We start from the raw sequence: 21709 nt of genomic DNA, 5'->3' as shown, positions 1-21709 counted from the left end.
TATTTTCTTCCTAAAGTGGTCTCGGATTTCCACAAGGACCAGGATATTGTGCTGCCCTCATTCTGTCCAAACCCCTCCAACCCTAAGAAAGACATTTCACACCCTTGATGTCCGCAGGGTGGTTCTACACTAATTACAACAGACTGAAGCCTGGCGAATCAATAAAATTTATTCACACAATTTTCAGGCCGAAACAAGGGCAAGAAAGCGGCAAAAAATATGACCGCAAATTGGATCAACCAGTCTATTTGCCTGGCTTATTCATCACAGAAACTTTATCCACCAGCTTCTCTGAAAGCACATTCTACCCGGGCGATGGCGACATCATGGGCAGAGAGGGGGAATGCTTCATCAGAGCAGATTTGCAGAGCCGCCACCTGGTCGTCCATCCACACGTTCACCAGACATTACAGGATAAATTTCAATAGGGATTTAACATTTGGCAGATGAGTTCTGCAGGCCGTGGTCCCTCCCTAGAGAAATTAGCTGTTGGTATTACTCCGAAGTGGCTGTCGTGGAAGGTGACTAGAGAAAATAGAATTAGGCTTACCGGTAATTCGTTTTCTAGGAACCTTCCACGACAGCACTAATTTCCCTCCCTATCTGATGTTTTTTCTTATTGGATGATTCCTGCATTTTTCATGGTAATTACGCATGCTAGTGTCCAGGAAAACACTGGCGGTGCAGGAAGGGGAGGGGTATTTAACCTCTTTGTGTTCCTGTCCCCTATTAGGGCGGGGAAGACAACCTCCGAAGAGGCTGTCGTGGCAGGTTCCTAGAAACCGAATTACCGGTAAGCCTAATTCTATTTTTTAGCCTGGGGCCGCAATATCCATGGCCCCTTCCTAGGCTATTAATATCAACCCGCAACTGTTTGCATAGCCTTTGCTGGCCATTAGTTATAGAGGGACCCTACGTCACTTTTTTTGGGGGTCCCCCATTTTAATAGCCACTAAAGGCTAAGTATACAGTTGTGAGCTGATATTACTAGCCTAGAAAGCTCCATGGGTATTACCCCCTTCCTAGGCTATAAACAAACTTCTGTTTGTGAATCAGACCTGAGATCTAACGAGATAGAAGATTACAGTGCGGGGAAGACGGGAAACCTTCATATAGAGGCCGGTGGTGATGGAGTCAGTGACCGACTCTGGCCAAATATGTTTCTAGAGCCGTAGTAGAAGATGAAGATGTCGTCCTCATCATGAAGTAGTTATTTCTCATGTCGCGTGTAATGAATATCTCCTGCAGTATTTCTAATGCCGATTCCAGTGTCGTTAAATGAGACGAGAATTAGCGTTATGGAAGATGAGTCTATGAGAAACGTATTCAGCTGCTGACTCCGAGGAAGAAACTGCTTGTTGTCTGTGGCCTAAATATATAGGATAGATTAGTAGATGTAAAAAATAAAACTAAATACTATAAAATAAAAAATCTCCTCATATGTTTCCCTTATTATCTCCAGTAATTGTATTACTACAGGATTCTTATGATGTTACATCCGCTCATCTTCTCATTCAGGTCTCTACAATATCGGATCCTCTCAGTGAAGATCTTCTACAAAAGAAAATTTTCCTGATTTACCCATCAAACATGGATATGGACAGAGACAAGATGGCGGAGAGGATATTACACCTCACCCTAGAGATCCTCTTCCGGCTTACTGGAGAGGTGAGCGATTCTAAGGACGTCACATTACATCATTCTTATCTATGGGAATAACAGATGGACAGAACTGGAGAGGTGAGGACTCTGGAAATGTCTGTAGTGAGATTTATTAATGTGTTTCTCCATTACCAGGATTACACAGTGGTGAAGAAGACCTCTAGTGACCGCTGTCAGGACCCTGTGTCTGAGGGATGGGGAAGATCCCAGAGCCTAATCACGGGGCCTCCACCTCACCCCCTGATCCATGAGGACATCGATGACCAGAAGATCCTAGAACTCATCTACAAGATGATTGAGCTGCTGACTGGAGAGGTGACAGTGCTGGGAATGCTGGGACATTATACAGTAACACTATGAAGGGATTGGGGGGATGACGGTATCATTGTATGTGTCAGGTTCCTATAAGGTGTCAGGATGTCGCTGTCTATTTCTCCATGGAGGAGTGGGAGTATTTAGAAGGACACAGACATCTGTACAAGAACCTCATAATGGAGGTTCCCCAGCCCCTCACATCTCCAGGTAATAGACAGGACTAAATACACACGGCCTATAATTATCTGTATGTAAAGAATGAATTCACTCCCTGTATGTGTTTCCTCCAGATCTATCCAGTAAGAGGACAACAACAGAGAAATGTCCCCGTCCTCTTCTTCCACAGGACTGTAACCAAGAAGATCCCAATGCTCCTCAGGATCATCAGGTAGATGGAGAGAAGGTGTCAGGAGATCTCCCCTGTGATGTGTAGACGCCAGTGAAGGTCTTGTGCTCAGTCTTGTTTTATCCACCAGTATTATATGTTTTATACTTGTGTAATGAGAATGGTGGAGATGGCAGGATTAGAGCTGATCATAGATGTCACTTCTCCATCTGTCGGTGACTTTTACTATATTTGTTTCAGGGTGAAGATCTGACCCATATTAATACTACAGAGACATATGTGAGGGGCGATGAGCGGTGTAAGGAGGAGATTCCCACATATGACTACCCAGGTGAGTAGTGACCACTAAATGCAGAGAAGTCACAGATTCTTCTCAGTCACCGGCTGTGACTGCTTTATCGGTGGTGTAGTCCGGCCGTATTACCATGATCACCATTTTGCCTCTAGACCACAACATTCTCCTTCTATACACTGACCTGAGAGACTTCCTGATCATCACTGCGCATGAGAGGAAGCCTCTCAGGTCTGGAGACCCCGGATGTCGTCATGATGACATCGGGTCTCCATGGCAACGATCGGGGCCACGCGTCATGCCACAGGGTAAAGGATCCAAAGGCAGAGGGGCTGTCGGCCCATGTAGTGAGGTTCCAGCGACCTGTCATAAGCCAATACAAATACATATGTAATCTGAGCACCACAAAGCCCCGCCCACAGCCCCGCCTCAGAGCACGAGAATCTCATTAACTGAAAACTACAAATACAGATTAAACAACAACCACAAGACAAATTTCATCATCAGGTATCAGTGTAATCAGTATAACGGCACCTACCTGACAGCTGTCTGAATGCAGATCTAGCTGGAATAGTTTGCAGACACAATGTATTGGGAGCACTGTTCGTGGTCAACTGGCAGCTCAAAAGATCTCCACCATGAACATGCTTGGCACTATCTTCTCTGCTTTCCATATACCAAGGATTGCCTTGCTCATCGCCCTTTATCACCATTACATGGATCTGGACTTACACTGGGACCCCTAGGCTTGGACCATGGTGTTACCTGCTATTCTGTGGTATTAGATGGCAAGAAGAATAGTCAGGTAGCGGGGTCAGAACCGGAAGGACAGAATACAGAAGACACGAGTAGTCAGTAAACGGGCCACGGTCACAACAGTAAACCAATACACAAGCCGCAAGCTGAGCTCAGAGGACTGAACCAGAGGTTAACAACGCTGTTTCTGGCAGATTCCGGCCATGTGCTTTGAGCTTTAGTAGGGTGTGGTACTTTCCAATTGGCTGAAGTAGGGAGCAGATTACTCCAGCTGGACAGCAGGAACAGATCCCAGATGAGATTGGACACACCATATGCAGAAGCCCTAATATGACTAAATGACAGAAAAGCAGAATAGTCAAAATCCTCATAAAGCTTGGTCTCAGCGCAGGTCATGGGTCTTGCAACAGGATAATGACTAGTGATGAGCGAGTGTACTCGTTGCTCAAGTTTTCCCGAGCACGCTCGGGTGATCACCGAGTAGTTGTTAGTGCTCGGAGATTTAGTTTTCGTTGTCTCAGCTGCATGATTTACAGCTGATAGACAGCTTGAATACATGTGGGAATTCCCTAGCAACCAGGCAACCCACACATTTACTCAGGCTGGCTAGCAGCCATAAATCATGCAGCTGTGTCAACAAAAACTAAATTTCCGAGCAGTTACAAATACTCGGAGACCACCCGAGCAACGAGTATAGTCGCTCATCACTAATAATGACCGAAAACACACAGCTAAAAACACCCAAGAATGGCTAAGAGGGAAACATTGGACTATTCTGAAGTGGCCTTCTATGAGCTCTGACCTAAATCCTATTGAGCATCTTTGGAAAGAGCTGAAACATGCCGTCTGGAAAAGGCAACCTTCAGACACAAGACAACTGGAGCAGTTTGCTCTTGAGGAGCGGGACAAAATACCTGTCGAGAGGTGCAGAAGTTTCATTGACAGTTACAGGAATCCTTTGATTGCAGTGATTGCCTCAAAAGGTGGTGCAGCAAAATATTAACCCTTTCGCGCCAGAGCCAGTTTTTGCCTTCGTGACCGGGCCAATTTTTTCAATTCTGACCAGTGTCACTTTATGAGGTCATAACTATAAAATGCTGCAACAAATCCTGGTAATTCTGAGAATGTTTTCTTGTGACACATTGTTCTTTTAGGATAGTGGTAAAATTTATTTGATATAACTTGCGTTTATTTGTAAAAAAAAAAATGGAAATTTGGCGGAAATGTCTCAATTTTCAAAATTTTCATGCTCTTCTATCAATCGTATCACAAAATAGTTAATAAATAACATTTCACACATATCTACTTTACATCAGCACAATTTCTTATTTTAGGAAGTTATAAGGGTTAAAAGTTGACCAGCGATTTCTTATTTTTACAACAAAATTTACAAAACCATTTTTTAGGGACCACCTCACATTTGAAGTGAGTTTGGGGGGTCAGTATGACAGAAAATACCCAAAAGTGACACCATTCTAAAAACTGCCCCCCTCAAGGTGCTCATAACCACATTCAAGAAGTTTATTAACCCTTCAGGTGCTTCACAGGAATGAATGGAATGTGGAAGGAAAAAATGAACATTTACTTTTCTTTCACAATAATTTTCATTTAGACCTAATTTTTTTTTTACTTTCGCAAGGTGAACAGGAGAAAATGGACTATACATTTTGTTGTGCAATTTCTGCTGAGCATGCCGATACTCCACATGTGGGGAAATCTACTGTAAGTTAATTACGTAGAGCCGTGAAAATAGAAAATCATATTTCTTTATGGCTTCATTGGGGGACACAGGTAACCATGGGTGTATGCTGCTGTCGCTAGGAGGCTGACACTATGCAAAAAAAGGAAAATAGCTCCTCCTCTGCAGTGTACACCCTCTGACAGACAGGAAGTACCTCAGTTTAAGCTTAAGGTACCGTCACACTAGACGATATCGCTAGCGATCCGTGACGTTGCAGCGTCCTGGCTAGCGATATCGTCCAGTGTGACACGCAGCAGCGATCAGGCCCCTGCTGTGCTGTCGCTGGTCGGGGAAGAAAGTCCAGAACTTTGTTTCGTCGCTGGACTCCCCGCAGACATCGCTGAATCGGCGTGTGTGACACCGATTCAGGGATGTCTTCGCTGGTAACCAGGGTAAACATCGGGTTACTAAGCGCAGGGCCGCGCTTAGTAACCCGATGTTTACCCTGGTTACCATCCTAAAAGTAAAAAAACAAACGCTACATACTTACCTACCGCTGTCTGTCCCCGGCGCTCTGCTTCTCTGCACTCCTCCTGCACTGACTGTGAGCACAGCGGCCGGAAAGCAGAGCGGTGACGTCACCGCTCTGCTTTCCGGCTGCCCGGCGCTCACAGCCAGACCAGAGAAGCAGAGCGCCGAGGACAGACAGCGGTAGGTAAGTATGTAGCGTTTGTTTTTATACTTTTAGGATGGTAACCAGGGTAAACATCGGGTTACTAAGCGCGGCCCTGCGCTTAGTAACCCGATGTTTACCCTGGTTACCGGGGACCTCGGGATCGTTGGTCGCTGGAGAGCTGTCTGTGTGACAGCTCTCCAGCAACCAAACAGCGACGCTGCAGCGATCCGGATCGTTGTCGGTATCGCTGCAGCGTCGCTTAGTGTGACGGTACCGTTAGTGTCTGTAGGAGGCAGACCTGGATCTGTTCCCAGATCCACAGCTAATCCTTTTTTCCTTACAGGTATTGTTGTGTTTTATTAACAATTTCCCTTTGTCTTTCAGATAGAGCTTCAGGGAAACAGGGTGTAATTTCTCACTCTGCCTTCCCATATTAGGCGGCTGAGCGAGCAGTGTGGTGTCACCCACATCGCAACTCTCAGGCCCGCTGGCAGGACTTTATCCCCTGTCACCTTCACGGGTGCTCCAGGGCTGATTCCGGTGGCCAGTCCTTGCCATTTCCCTCCTCACCCCTCTCCTCGGAGAGGGCTGAGAGGAAGACGGTGGTCACCAGGGGTGGCCTCCCCCTTGTAAAGGGTTGATGCCGTCTTCTGCACCGTCCGGAGACGGTGCGGGAAGGAGGATCCGTTTCCAGTGACCCTCACCCTTCCTGAGGGCTCCTGATGTGATCCTCATCAGTGAAGAGGGATTTGGGACTCACCTTTTACAGGTATGTCCTTCTCTCTGTCCCTGGCAGCTACCCGACTGCCTCACCGCTTACCCGCGGAACGCTGCACAGAACATCACGTCACTGAACAACAACGGCCATCTTTTCCTCAGCTACTGCTTCGTTAACGCCCTCCGCATTAAGTGCGCATATTTATGGCGCGCTTTTCTCCCTATCAAGTGGCCTCCTCCCCCCTACCCGGTGCACTCCTCTGGCGGCACAGTCAATGGAAGGGCCCCTACTCCCACCAGACGCAGACTAGGACGTTTGTTTACCGGCCCTGCCACTGCGGGTGCCGAAACTGCACATAATTTCATTCCTTTGCTATTTTAGTCCCCAACTTTGGGGCCCCCACTTCCTGACACTGTCAGACGTGGCCAATTTTCATACCGGACTAGGACCTTTTTTAATGCCAATTTCCGGTCCTGTCATTGTCGGTGCGGAGGCTTCGCATAATTATATGTTCCCGTTAATTTAGCGGCGTCGGGGTCTTTTCCCCCGACTCTGTGCGGTCGCCTTCCGTTTAGCCACGCCCTATTATGGGACTTTCTGTTCATTAGGGCACGCCGTACGCTGAGGCCCCGTCTCCTGGCCTAATGAGAGAGTGTTTTTTCTCTATCCCTCTCTCGATACACGCTCCTCCCCCCCCAAAGGGGGACATAGTGTATCTCTGCCTGCAGGTTGAGTGAAGATTCGAAACCGTATGAAGAATCGTGCAGCCACCATCGCCTTCCGAAGGGCACAAAAGGCATCCATCATTACCCTACTGGTTCTGGGGACACTGCAGCCTGAACATTGACAGCCGTCTCTGTTATCAGGTAGGACCAGCTCAGACTGGTTATTTTCTCTCTTCACTAGGGCTTAGCTCTCCCAGCTGTAGCCCTAGCCTGCTACCTATGCCCAATCTCAGGGAGGCCCATTCCTGTCCCTATAATCTGCGATGCTTGTGCCATCCGTACAAGAGCAGTGGCATTCAGATAAACCCTCTAACACCCGGGATGAGAGAACTCCCCTCCTTCCGGAGTGGGCTGTTGCCAGGTCACAGTCGGTCTCAGATCTGACCAAGCTCTCACAGTCCCTGGTCCAGGTCCTGGAGCGTCCTTCACGTTTGTCTTCTGCTACCAGTGCTCCGAACACCTCTCATGGTGATTCGCACGCACCTGACCGCGACCTTCACAGGGACAGATCACGTACAAAGCAAAAGAACCGGCTGGTCCCTCTACTTTCTCCTGGATGCATTCCTCATCCCATTCCCCTCCTCCGAGGTGGTTTTTGGGTCAGATATGGATTCCCAGTCTGAGTCCGATATGGACCAGACCTGAAAGATGCCAGATATGCTCAATAACCTCATCGTGGCAAAATACCAAATTTCTGAACCTACGGGAGGATGAGGCTCCTGCTCACGAGCACTTTAAGCCTTAAGGATTCTACAAATAGACAGATTGAATACTTGGTTAAGTCAGCCTTGGAGGCAGCTGGCGCCTCGCTCTCTCTCTGTCCCACATTTGCCTACACCTGGGTGTCAAATTCCATGTCTGTCGGGGCAAGAATACTTCGTCAAGGTATTCTAACGGCCGCTCCTCCGGATGGGAGGCCAGATCTGGCTGATCAGATTGCCCATGCCAGCAAATATCTCGTGTCCACTCCCCTTTTGATGCGGCTGGTTGTTCCGTCATGACTACCGACAGCATCGTTGCCATACGTCGCATTCTCTGGCCTCACTGGTTTTGCCTTCCAAGTCTCTAGATCTTTTGGATCCAAGCTGGATCAATAGTTTCGGATGCCACTGGCGGAGAAAAAACACCTCGCTTTTCCAGTCCAAACCTGTCCTTTTTAATAGGAAAAGGTTGCTTCAACCTCGAGAGAGATAGCGACTTCCGGCTACAATATCGGCCGTTCTTCTCCCCCAGGAAGAAGTTTCCTTTTGTTTTTTCACCCATCAAGACATACGTCGCAGGCCCCAGCAGTTCTTCAGGCAGTCTTTACCTGCCATTCTCCGAAGTGATCGTACCCGTCCCCAGGAATGTACTGTTCTCGGGGTTCTATTTTATTCTTTTAGTCCTCGAGCGGTTTACCGGTCATGTTCGGTCCTGTCTTTTCAGAACAATGTAACTAAGTTTGGTAATCACTTTCATGGACTCGGAAGAATTTTCCTCACATTCTAGTTTGTGTTTAGCTTCAGAGGCTCCTATGATGTGCGATCCAGGAGGGTCCTTATCAGTTCACGGCCCTCCCCTTCATCCTATCCTCTGCTCCCAGACTATTTACGTCATGGCAGCGGTCAGGTCATTCTTCTATCCAAGGGATTTTTCATATTTCCCTACTTTAATGATCTTCTGATCAATGAGCCGTCCCGTTGAGACTGCAACAAGAGTCTTCAGTTTACTTTACATATCCGTGTCCATCTCAACTAGATTATAAACAGAGAAAAGTCCTCCCTCACCTTTGCTCAGTACTTTGTCTAGGTATGGGTTCGACATGACCCAAGCCCGTCTCTTCCTTCCAAAGGAGAAGGTTTTTCATCCCTCTGCCAGAGGTTTTCTGTACTCTAAAGTGATCAGCTTCTCTTCTATGGTCCTGCATAGGAATTCTAGGGGAAATGGATTGTCGACTTTTGCCCAGTTCCATGCGCGCCCCCTTCAGCAGGCTCTCTGGTCGTCTCCACGGACAATCCTGTGCTTCTTCCTCTGAGTGAGGCAGTCCCTCATCTGGTGACGCCGTCGGCATCAGTCCTATAAAGGACGTTCCTCTTTCCTCTCTAGTGGCAGGTTTTCACCAACAACGCCAGTCTCATCTTTTGCGGAGCCGTTTTTTCTTCGTCACACAGCGCAGAGCCACTGGAACGCCCAAGAGACAATACCACGGCCGAGGTTTAAGTAAACCAGAGTTAACAAGGATTCTGCGAGAGGCAGAGAGTAATGTTTCTGCCAAATCAGCCGTGCACATTCCGAGGGTAGGAAACCGGGCAATCGATTTTCTGAGCTATCTGGGTCTCTCTTCGGGCAGCCAATGGCTCAGCCCCGCTGTCTTCATCCATATATGCTGAAATGGGGCTCTCCGGACGCTGTCCTCGTGGCGTCTTGGATAAACCACAAGGTTCCTTGGTTCGTAGCCAGATCCCGGGACTTGCGAGCCACCTGTTGCGATGCTCTAGTAATATCGAGTTCACAATTCCATCTGCTCTCTTTTCCGTCTCTCCCTTTGGCCCGAGAGTGGTGAAAAGGATAAAGGAAGAAGGGATCCCTATATTCCTGTTATCTTCGGATTGGCCAAGAAAGGCCCGGTGAATATGTTCATAGACGCCCCTTGGAAGCTTCCAGGCCATCCAGATCCTCTCAAGGTTCCCTCTTCCACCAGAGTTCATAGTCTCTGTCTTTAACAGCATGGCCGTTGAGGCCATAGTCCTGGGGGAGGCTGTTTTTTCCCCATTCTGGTCATTCAGACCATGATTGGGACCGGGAAACCAGCATCCTTGTGTATCTACTACAAATACTGAAAGGCCTTCTTTTGGTGGAGTATGGACAAGGGTCTGTTCCCTATGTCCGTTTTCCTTTCATTCTTGGTTTCCTTTCATTCTTGGTTTGTCCTCCGATAAATCCATGGGATTTTCATCTTATCTTAGGCGCGCCGCTGCGTGCCCCTGTTTTTAGCCCATTCAACACATGACATTTCTCTTTGTTCAATTATGTCCATCAGGAGAGTTTCTAAGTTAGAGGCATTGTCCTGCCGTTCCCTGCTCCTGATCCTATATCAGGACAAGGTGGTTCTCGGGCCTGGCCCTTCCTTTCTTCCCGAGGTGGTCTTTTCCTTTCTCATTAACGAAGTCATTGTCCTTCCTTCTGTGTCTCTACCGTCCATCCCCTGGAGAAGTCCCTCTACAAGCTGGATTCCGTCACAGCTATCCAAGTCTACCTTTCAAGGACTGCTCCCTTTCGTCAATCTGATTCCCTGCTCATCACCTCTGAAGGTTGCCTTTAAAGGGCTCCTGGCTTCTAGTTTCTCTATTGCTGTGAGGCAGTCCTCTTCCAGGACAAACGGCCTCTTCCGACAGTGCAGGCTTCTCCGGAGCTGAAGGCCCACTCCGCCCTGCGGTGGGGACCTCCTAGGCTGTTCGTTACCAGGATTTGGCTTTCCAGACTGTAAGGCCGCAACCTGGTCATCTTTGCCCTCTTTTGTTAGTCTTTACAGGGTTCATTCCATGCCTCGTCTGATGCAGGCCTGGGAAGGAAGGTGCTGCAGGTGGCGGTTTTGCACCGACCGACCTGAGACCATTTATTCCTTGAATCTTCCTGTTTCCCACCCTAGGGACTGCTTTGGGACGTCCCATGGTTACCTGTGTCCCCCAATGAAGCGATAAAGAAAGAGGGATTTTTGGTACTCACCGTAAAATCTCTTTCTTGGAGCCTTCATTGGGGGACACAGCACCCTCCCTAACTGTTTGTACCATTAATGTGCTTTCGTTGTTGCATTGGCACATATGTGGTACCATTATTTGGTATGTTGTACCATTATTTGATCTATTTGTCTTCATGTTGGATTGGTACATATGTTGTACCATTATTTGGTCTACAGTCATGGCCAAAAGTATTGACACCCCTGCAATTCTGTCAGATAATACTCATTTTCTTCCTGAAAATGATTGCAAACACAAATTATTTGGTATTATTATCTTCATTTAATATGTCTTACATGAATAAACACAAAAAGAATTGTCATAAAGCCAAATTGGATATAATTCCACACCAAACATAAAAAGGGGGTGGACTAAAGTATTGACACTGTTCGAAAAATCATGTGATGCTTCTCTAATTTGTGTAATTAACAGCACCTGTAACTTACCTGTGGCTTCTAACAGGTGTTGGCAATAAATGAATCACACTTGCCGCCAGTTGACATGGATTAAAGCTGACTCAACCTCTGTCCTGTGTCCTTGTGTGTACCACATTGAGCATGGAGAAAAGAAAGAAAACCAAAGAACTGTCTGAGGACTTGAGAAACCAAATTGTGAGGAAGCATGAGCAATCTCAAGGCTACAAGTTCATCTCCAAAGACCTGAATGTTCCTGTGTCCACCGTGCGCAGTGTCATCAAGAAGTTTAAAGCCCATGGCACTGTGGCTAACCTCCCTAGATGTGGACGGAAAAGAAAAATTGGCAAGAGATTTCAACGCAAGATTGTGCGGATGTTGGATAATCCAAATAAGTTCAAGCTGCCCTGCAGTCCGAGGGTACAACAGTGTCAACCCGTACTATCCGTCGGCGTCTGAATGAAAAGGGATAGTATGGTAGGAGACTCAGGAAGACCCCACTTCTTACCCCGAGACATAAAAAAGCCAGGCTGGAGTTTGCCAAAACTTACCTGAAAAAGCCTAAAACGTTTTGGAAGAATGTTCTCTGGTCAGATGAGACAAAAGTAGAGCTTTTTGGGCAAAGGCATCAACAGAGTTTACAGGAGAAAAAAAGAGGCATTGAAAGAAAAGAACACGGTCCCTACAGTCAAACATGGCGGAAGTTCCCTGATGTTTTGGGGTTGCTTTGCTGCCTCTGGCACTGGACTGCTTGACCGTGTGCATGACATTATGAAGTCTGAAGATTACCAACAAATTTTGCAGAATAATGTAGGGCCCAGTGTGAGAAAGCTGGGTCTCCCTCAGAGGTCATGGGTCTTCCAGCAGGACAATGACCCAAAACACACTTCAAAAAGCACGGGAAAATGATTTGAGAGAAAGCACTGGAGACTTCTAAGGTGGCCAGCAATGAGTCCAGACCTGAATCCCATAGAACACCAGTGGAGAGATCTAAAAATGGCAGTTTGGAGAAGGCACCCTTCAAATATCAGGGACCTGGGGCAGTTTGCCAAAGAAGAATCGTCTAAAATTCCAGCAGAGCTTTGTAAGAAACTCATTGATGGTTACCGGAAGCGGTTGGTCGCAGTTATTTTTGCTAAAGGTTGTGCAACCAAGTATTAGGCTGAGGGTGCCAATACTTTTGTATGGCCCATTTTTGGAGTTTTGTGTGAAATGATCAATGTTTTGCTTTTTGTTTCGTTCTCTTTTGTTTTTTTTTCATTTAAGACAAATTAAATGAAGATAATACCAAATAATGTGTTTGCACTCATTTTCTGGAAGAAACTGAGTATTATCTGACAGAATTGCAGGGGTGTCAATACTTTTGGCCATGACTGTATGTGCCTCCGTTGTTTTTTGGTACATATGTTGAGTTTTGGTTGCTTCTCCTACTGCTTTAACACTAAAGGTACCTTCACACTGAACGATATTGCTAGCGATCCGTGACGTTGCAGCGTCCTAGCTAGTGATATCGTTCAGTTTGACAGGCAGCAGCGATCTGGATCCTGCTGTGCCATCGTTGGTCGGAGCTAGAAGGCCAGAACTTTGTTTCGTCGCTGGACTCCCCGCAGACATCGCTGAATCGGCATGTGTGACGCCGATTCAGCGATGTCTTCACTGGTAACCAGGGTAAACATCGGGTTACTAAGCGCAGGGCCACGCTTAGTAACCCGATGTTTACCCTGGTTACCAGCGTAAATGTAAAAAAAAAATAAACAGTACATCCTTACATTCCGGTGTCTGTCCTCTCCGGCGCTCTGCTTCTCTGCAATGTGTAAGCGCAGCGGCCGGAAAGCACAGCGGTGACGTCACCGCTGTGCTCTGCTTTCTGGCCGGCGCTCAGTGCAGAGAAGCACAGCGCCGGAGAGGACAGACACCGGAATGTAAGTATATAGTGTTTGTTTTTTTTTTACATTTACGCTGGTAACCAGGGTAAACATCGGGTTACTAAGCGCGGCCCTGCGCTTAGTAACCCGATGTTTACCCTGGTTACCAGGGGACCGACTTCGTTGGTCGCTGGAGAGCTGTCTGTGTGACAGCTCTCCAGTGACCACACAGCGACGCTGCAGCGATCGGGATCGTTGTCTGGATCGCTGCAGCGTCGCTTAATGTGAAGGTACCTTTACTGAGGTACTTCCTGCCTGTCGGTGGGTGTATACTGCAGAGGAGGAGCTATTTTCCTTTTTTTGCATAGTGTCAGCCTCCTAGCGACAGCAGCATGCACCCATTGTTACCTGTGTCCCCCAATGAAGGCTCCAAGAAAGAGATTTCACGGTGAGTACCAAAAATCACTTTTTGTTCCACAAAAAATTATCTTTTTGCCCTTAATTTTGTTTGTCAAAAGGGTAGCAGGAGAAATTGGACCACAAAAGTTGTTCAATTTGTCCTGAGTATGCTGAATCCCCATATGTGGGGGTAAACCACTGTTTGGGTGCATGGCAGAGCTCAGAAGGGAAGGAGCGCCATATTGGAGAGCAGATTTTGCTGGAATTGTTTGTGGGTGACATGTCACATTGTCAGAGCCCCCTGAGGTGCCAGAACAGCATAAGCCCCCAAAAGTGACTGCATTTTACAAAATACTTCCCTGAATGAATTCTAGTGATGCAGTGAGCATACTGACACCACAGCTGTTCCATAGAAAATTATACCATTGGGCAGTGAAGACAAAATAATCACATTTTAATCACTAAAATGTTGTTTTAACCCCAGATTTAACATTGGAAAATAGGTAGATAGGTAAATGGTCACTACACCCATAGATGAATTCCCAGAGGGGTGTCATTTCCAAAATGGGGTCACTTCAGGGGGGGGATTCTGCTGTTATGGCACTTTGGAGAGCTGCTAAGTGCCAGAACAACAGAATCCCCCCACCCCCCTGAAGTGACCCCATTTTGGAAATGACACCCCTCTGGTTATTTATCTATGGATATAGTGACCATCTCCACTACATGGATGATTTTCAGAAACACATAGTGGAAGTTTTAGAGCAAAAATTGCAACAATGTAATTGCAGTGCCCAATATATTGTACCCAGCTTGTGTCTCTGGAGACATCCCCCCCACCTACCCCCAGAAATTGTTAAGTCAGCTCTACTCAAATGTGTCTGTCACTAAATAAACCAAATATAATATACAAGAAGAGTGCAACCTTTATCGTGCCAAAGCATTGTCTAATATGAAATACATGAAATATGCATAGCAAAACTGCTTTTGAATATTAGAAAAAATATTTGAGAGACGCTTTGCACAGGGTTTGGCCAAATAGTGTGAGCCCATCAACCATCGTCAAGGTACCGTATTTTCCGGCGAATAAGACGACTCGGCGTATAAGACGACCCCCCAACTTTTCCAGTTAAAATATAAAATCTTAAAAGTCGGGGGTCTTCTTATACGCCGTATGTCATCTTATACGGCCGTTGACTAATGTGCCTTTTTTTTTGGGGGGGGGGAGTGGTCCCGATGACGGAGGGGGCGTCTCACAGGGAAGTGTGAGTATGCCCCATTACCTCATATTGTAGCTGCTGCGTCAGCGTGGGGTGCTGGGGAGCGGCGGCGGCTGCTCCTTTGTGCCGCGTGGGTGCTGTGGGGCGGCGGTTCCTCTTGGTACAGCGTCGGAGCTCTGTGCTGTGGGGCGGAAGCGGCGGCGTATCTTCAGGGAGAGTCAGTCGGGGCTCCTCCGGCATCTCCTGAAAGCCCGGAGGCGCCGGCAGCTCCATTGCTGCGATGCGGTGGCCTCCGGAAAAATGGCCGCTGGGGGCGGCGCAGGCTCAGATTCAGATCTCGTCTCCCGAGATCGGGAGCCCCGACGCTGCAGGAAGAGGAACCGCCGCCCCACAGCACCCACGCGGCATAACGAGGAACAGCCGCCGCCGCTCCCCAGTACCCCACGCTGACGCTGCAGCTACAATGTGAGGTAATGGGGCATACTCCACTCACACTTCCCTGTGAGACGCCCCCTCCGTCATCGGGACCACTCCATCCCCCACCCACCATAGATACCCGGCGTATAAGATGACCCCCAACTTTTAAGAACATTTTCAGGGGTTAAAAAGTCGTCTTATACGCCGGAAAATACGGTAGTCTCATTAAAAACCGATGGGTCCCTGACCTCCCTGTCCAAATGTGAACACTTACCGAAGGCTAACGTCTGCATGCTTGGGTGAATGTGGACACCTCTCAGCAAAGCCTACATATGGGTTGGCCGGAACCAAGTGTGATTAGATGTAATTAAAAAACACATGGTGACGGGAGGAGTGCTCAGTCAGTAAGCTAACATAGAAATGACAGAAAAAAGACTGGCACATCCAAACTAGTGTGAATAGATGCATACCAGGAGCAGCTATCTCCATATATAATATACAAGAAAAGGTTGCACTCTATCTATTTGGCCAAATCCTGTGCAAAGCGTCTCTCAAATATTTTTCTAATGTTCAAAAGCCATTTTGCTATTCATATTTCATATTAGACATGCTTTGGCACGATAGAGTGCAACCTTTTCTTGTATATTATATATGGAGGTAGCTGCTCCTGGTATGCACCAGAGGATGTGCCAGTCTTTTTTCTGTCATTACTAAATAATCCAAATGCTTGAATGTCAAAACAGTTTAAAAACGTGGTTCTGTGTGGAAGATTATAAATCAGTCATGGAGGCATAAGGCCGGCAATGATGGGCATTGTGGGCAATAATAGCGGGTATCATGCCTCATTCCTCTCTTGGAACATACACGACATCTTTTCTGGGGGTTCTTTCTTGTTTCAGTTGCTGGAATGAGTGCAATAAAATGTCGCTCAGTGAGTCTTCTGACATCTTCAGATTCTAAAGGATTGGCGGGGACAAAATTTTCAAAAACAAGATTTTCAATTACCTTTTCCTGGTAATCTAGGAAAGTATCTGCATTTACGGCTTTTTTGTATAACAGAAAAGAATTATATGAGGCCACCAGAAAAAATAAATGACTAACTTCTTACACCAGATATATGATTTTCTTGATACCTGGTGTGGCTGTAGAACCTGGTCTGCAAGGTCCACACCCCCATATATTTGTTGTAGTCAATGACAGACACAGGTTTTGGAGTAGTGGATCCCTGTTGGTCTGCAGTGGCCGTTGTGGTATCTGTATGGATCGAGCTCAGGATAAAAATATATATTTTTTATCCTTCTACTTAAGGGTAAGCATCTCTCCATTGCGTGAAGCCCCTGACTGCCCCTTTCGGAACTTTTCATTGACCAATGATTGTGGAATCCCCTGACGGTTTTTGCGAATAGTCCCACAAGCCCCCATGTTATATTCAAGCAGACTTTTAAATAGGGGTATGCTGGTGTAGTAGTTGTCAACGTACAGATTGTAACCTTTATGTAATAATGGAGTTATCAGCTCCCAAACGATTTTTCCAGATGTCCCAGATAAGTAGGGCATCCTGGTGGGATTAGTTGGCTCTCTTTCCCCTCATAAATGTGAAAAGCTAATGTGTATCCGGTTGAACTCTCGCACATTTTATAGAGTTTTATTTCGAACCTTGCCCTCTTAGAAGGAATAAATTGCTTGAGGTGCAGCCTTCCTTTTAATTTTACAAGGGCCTCATTAATTGAAATGTTTAATGTTAGGGTGTAAATCTTTAAGAACTTTTCTCTCAAGTCTTCAATGATGCGTCTGATTTTGAATAGTCTGTCATGTTCTGGGGCATCCCTGGGCAGGCATCGACTATTGTCGTTAAAATGCCAAAATCTCATAAGCATTTCATGATGGGTCCTAGGAAGAATGGCAGAAAACATTGGGGTGGCTTGAACAGGGCGATTGGACCAATAGGACCGAAGTTTTGTTAACAAGCCCCATAGCGTATGTAAGTCTTAAAATTTTTTTCATTTCTAAGACATTAGTTGGTGTCCATAAATTTGACCTAGCATAATAGGATTGTGGATTCTGGCTGATGAATTGGTTATATATTGATTATAGGATAATATACTCTAGCAAGCTATCTGTCAGAAACAAATTAAAAAAATTAACTGGTCCAAAATTTTCCACCTCCACATTTATACCAGGAATGGCATTAAAATTAGGGATGAATGGAGTAGCCGAAGCCTCCCATCTGGGAAATGCTACATCAAGAGGCAAAACCCCATGGACATTGGTGTGCGCCATTCACGAGCACTAGGGACAGCGCTAGTACTGGGCATTGTTCCCTGAGTTGGAGACATTTCTCCAGAAGCGCTATTTGTCCTTCTTGTTGTACTGGTCCTTGTGTGTGAGGATGGACCAGAATCACTGCTCATTTCTGAGCTATCACTGTCGCTGCTACTAAAGCCCTCGAAATCCACATCGCCATCTGGCACTGCACTTTCTTCGCTGTCAGAACATAAAAGTGCATAAGCCTCCTCTGCACTATAATACTGACGGCCATTTTACTGTTTTTTTTTCCCGGAAATAGAAAACTCTGATGTGACCTGACTGACTGACGTGATATGACTGAGGTGACCAAATTATTGGGGAGACAATTGAGAAAAGCCTAATTCTTTAGCCTAACTTTAGAATAAATCCTAACTCTAACTTTAGCCTAAAAATATCCATAAACCTAGCAGTAGCCCTAACTTTAGCCTAACAGTATCCATAGCCCTAACTTTAGCCTAACAGTATCCATAGCCCTAACTTTAGCCTAACAGTATCCATAACCCTAACTTTAGGCTCACAGTAACCCTAACTTTATCCCCAACACTAACCCGTTACTATAGCACTAACCCTAACCTGCCTTATCTGTTTTTTTACTTTATAACAAGATCGCTGACTGACTCAGCTGTTGCCAGCAGCACTTGTAACACTGTTTCTCCTCTAATCTCTCACTGACAGGAGATCTGAGGAGAAACAGCGTTTTTATGAGGCAGATCGCCCGGGAAAGTAAGTTGCTACAACAAACTTTCCAAGTGATTTCTCTCATTGGCTGGTGTGACACTGACATCATCAGGAGCTGAACCAATCACGTCTTGATGAGGTCGGGGGTCACAGGAAGTGTTGCTAGCGCCGACGTTTATCTACTGTTGGCGGTCACGAAGTGGTTAAGTTAAGGGTACCATAATTTCTGTCCAGGCCTATTTCATTAGTTTTATTTTTTTTTTTTTTATTCTGTGGAAGCATGGCTGAAAAGCAATGTCTGACTTTCATTTGTTCATTTTAATAGATTTTTGATTTATTATTACTTTTGTCAGATTCAAGTTATTTCTGTGACCATTGTGGGTTTTTCTGTCATTAAACGAGGGGTATCAACAATTTAGACCACGTGTGTAGAAGAAATGAATATTTTGACTCCACAGCCACTTTCTGGAAATTAGCACGAAGTGGATGTTGGAGAGTGAAACTTACACATTTGTAATTTTATTACCCAGCACATAGTGCCCAGATTGTGCTCCAGGAGAGACACACTGCAAATTAAGTGGATTCTTCTCACTATAATATTGCTAAATACAGGGATCCTAAATGTTGTTTGAGCACTGCAAGACTCAGAAGTGAGAGCGGATTTTGCTGGATTGGTTTATAGAAACTCTGCTGCTTTTCAACAGCCTTTGAGCCACTAGTAGTGTGGGGACCTCTGTTTTTCCATTGACAGGTGATAAACCTGAGTGGTGACTTGTTTTTATGAGATAAGAATTGGTATTATTTTCACCTACATAACATTGATTGGTTTCTTTTTATTCGATATTTGGGAGGCAGAATGAACAAACAGTTGAACACCACCTACTACTGGTTCATCCAGCAAGGTTTTCTATTAGACTGTGAACTATCATTGTCTTGGTAAATAATTAATTAATTTTTTTTCATAGCTTACCATTTTTATGGACAGTTTAAGTAGAAATGTTCGATAATATAAAACTCAAGGATATTTTATTAAAAATAATTGTTTATCTTAGCAGATGACTGTACCAGGAGATCAGAGGGACAGCTGACATCTTCAATTTTTAAATCTGATGATCTTGAGATCCTACAAGATACAACTGAAGTGATTGCCATTACTCGAGATATATCATCATCCATTCACAGCAAAGATCTGTCATCTGATCCTATGAAACAGGTCTCATCTTCTGATTCATTACTGACTATTAAGGAAAATCAAAGTCACAAAAGAGGCATTAAAAAACAAACTGCTCCTAAAGCAAAGAAGTCATTTTCATGTTCAGAATGTGGGAAATGTTTTGCACATAAATCACTGATTGTTGCTCACCATAGAACTCACACGGGGGAGAAGCCTTTTTCCTGTTTAGAATGTGGGAAATGTTTTAACATGAAATCACATTTTGTTACACACCAAAGAACTCACACAGTGGAGAAGCCTTTTTCTTGTTCAGAATGTGGGAAATGTTTTAACCAGAAAGGGAGTCTTGTTAGTCACCAAAGAACTCACACAGGAGAGAAGCCTTTTTCCTGTTCAGAATGTGGGAAATGTTTTACTCAGAATTCACGTCTTGTTACACATGAGAGAACTCACACAGGGGAGAAGCCTTTTTCATGTTCAGAATGTGGGAAATGTTTTAACAAGAAATCGCATTTTGTTAGACATCAAAGAACTCATACAGGGGAGAAGCCTTTTTCTTGTTCAGAATGTGGGAAATGTTTTAACCAGGAAGGGAATCTTGATAGCCATCAAAGAACCCACACAGGGGAGAAGCGTTTTTCCTGTTCAGAATGTGGGAAATGTTTTAACAGGAAATCACATTTTGCTAGACATCAAAGAACTCACACAGGGGAGAAGCCGTTTTCCTGTTCAGAATGTGGGAAATGTTTTGCACATAAATCACTGATTGTTGCTCACCATAGAACTCACACAGGGGAGAAGCCTTTTTCCTGTTCAGAATGTGGGAAATGTTTTGCACATAAATCACTGATTGTTACACACCAAAGAACTCACACAGGGGAGAAGCCTTTTTCTTGTTCAGAATGTGCGAAATGTTTTAACCAGAAAGGGAATCTTGATAGCCATCAAAGAACCCACACAGGGGAGAAGCGTTTTTCCTGTTCAGAATGTGGGAAATGTTTTAACCAGAAAGCACTTCTTGTTAGTCACCAGAGAACTCATACAGGGGAGAAGCCTTTTTCCTGTTCAGAATGTGGGAAATGTTTTAAATGGAAAGTGCTTCTTGTTAGACATCAGAGCAGTCACGCAGAGGATAAGTCTTTTACATTTTCTTAATGTGGGAGATATTTTACTTGGATATCAACTGTTAATAAATATTAGAGACGTCACATAGGGGAGAAATCTTTTGTATGTTCATAATGTTGGAATAGTTTTAACCAAAATTGAATCTACTTACATTTGTTGTCTCTTGTCATGTTTGCTGACAAAAGGATAAAACTAAAGTCTATTAACTCCAAATGTAAAACTATACCCATAATTTACCCCCTGAAGGTTAGTCAGTAGGTGACTAATAGAAAAAACATGTATTCCACAGTTCAGTGTATAAGGTGTGGTGTCGTATACACACTCACTCTCCATTTCTACGGGTTTTATCGTCCTCACCAAAGGTGACTCATTAGGAGACTATTTAATACTAGCTATTGAACCCGTTCTACGCCCGGGTGGCGAGCATTTATATTGGCATATGGTCTCCATCCTGGTATGTGCTGCTCCATCCTGCGCCCTAATCTTGTCATGTGCTGCTCCCATCCTGCGTCCCCATCCTGTCATGTGCTGCTCCCATCCTGCGCCCCCGTTCTGACATGTGCTGCTCCCATCCTGCGCCCCCGTTCTGACATGTGCTGCTCCCATCCTGCGCCCCCATTCTGACATGTGCTGCTCCCATCCTGCGTCCCCATCCTGTCATGTGCTGCTCCCATCCTGCGCCCCCATTCTGACGTGTGCTGCTCCCATCCTGCACCCCCATTCTGACATGTGCTGCTCCCATCCTGCACCCCCATTCTGACATGTGCTGCTCCCATTCTGCGCCCCCATTCTGACATGTGCTGCTCCTATCCTGCGCCCCCATTCTGACATGTGCTGCTCCTATCCTGCGCCCCCATTCTGACATGTGCTGCTCCCATCCTGCGACCCCATCTTGTCATATGCTGCTCCAATCCTGCACCCCCGTTCTGTCATGTGCTGCCCTATTCTGTCATGTGCTGCTCCCATCCTGCGCCCCCGTTCTGTCATGTGCTGCTTCCATCCTGTGCCCCCGTTCTGTCATGTGCTGCCCTATTCTGTCATGTGCTGCTCCCATCCTGCGCCCCCGTTCTGTCATGTGCTCCCATCCTGCGCCACCGTTCTTTAATTTGCTGCTCCCATCCATATGCCCCATACGCTGCTCCATAAAGGTTTATGGCCCCCATAAAATGCTCCATAGTATATGCCCCCGTACACTGCTCCATTATGGTTTATGGCCCCATAAGATGC

General features: G+C 45.8%; 1 protein-coding gene across 2 annotated transcripts; it reads left to right on the top strand.

Moving 5' to 3' along the window:
* Positions 1-1310: 1310 nt before the first annotated feature.
* On the top strand, positions 1311-20641 carry LOC138662996 (oocyte zinc finger protein XlCOF22-like). Of its 2 annotated transcripts, none has more exons than XM_069749033.1 (6): positions 1311-1668; positions 1798-1977; positions 2061-2184; positions 2268-2365; positions 2564-2654; positions 19239-20641. In XM_069749033.1, the coding sequence occupies exons 1-6, from the start codon at positions 1441-1443 to the stop codon at positions 20510-20512; spliced, it is 1995 nt and encodes a 664-aa protein (XP_069605134.1). In that variant the 5' UTR covers positions 1311-1440; the 3' UTR covers positions 20513-20641. The 2 variants fall into 2 exon arrangements, with proteins under 2 accessions (XP_069605134.1, XP_069605133.1); XM_069749032.1 differs by having other exon boundaries at positions 19236-20641.
* Positions 20642-21709: the final 1068 nt, after the last annotated feature.

Source organism: Ranitomeya imitator, chromosome 2, assembly GCF_032444005.1.
Source record: "Ranitomeya imitator isolate aRanImi1 chromosome 2, aRanImi1.pri, whole genome shotgun sequence".
In the NCBI taxonomy this organism is placed as follows: domain Eukaryota; kingdom Metazoa; phylum Chordata; class Amphibia; order Anura; family Dendrobatidae; genus Ranitomeya; species Ranitomeya imitator.
The sequence above is the reverse complement of the archived record's forward strand: the minus strand, read 5'-3'. Positions and strand labels throughout refer to the sequence as shown.

Excerpts from the sequence above, each read along its gene's own strand:
- LOC138662996 (XM_069749032.1), top strand. The coding sequence starts at position 1,441 with ATGTTTCCCTTATTATCTCCAGTAATTGTATTACTACAGGATTCTTAT. Across the intron at positions 1,978-2,060 it reads TTGAGCTGCTGACTGGAGAG|GTTCCTATAAGGTGTCAGGA; the intron begins GTGACAGTGCTG and ends TGTATGTGTCAG. Across the intron at positions 2,655-19,235 it reads TCCCACATATGACTACCCAG|CAGATGACTGTACCAGGAGA; the intron begins GTGAGTAGTGAC and ends TGTTTATCTTAG.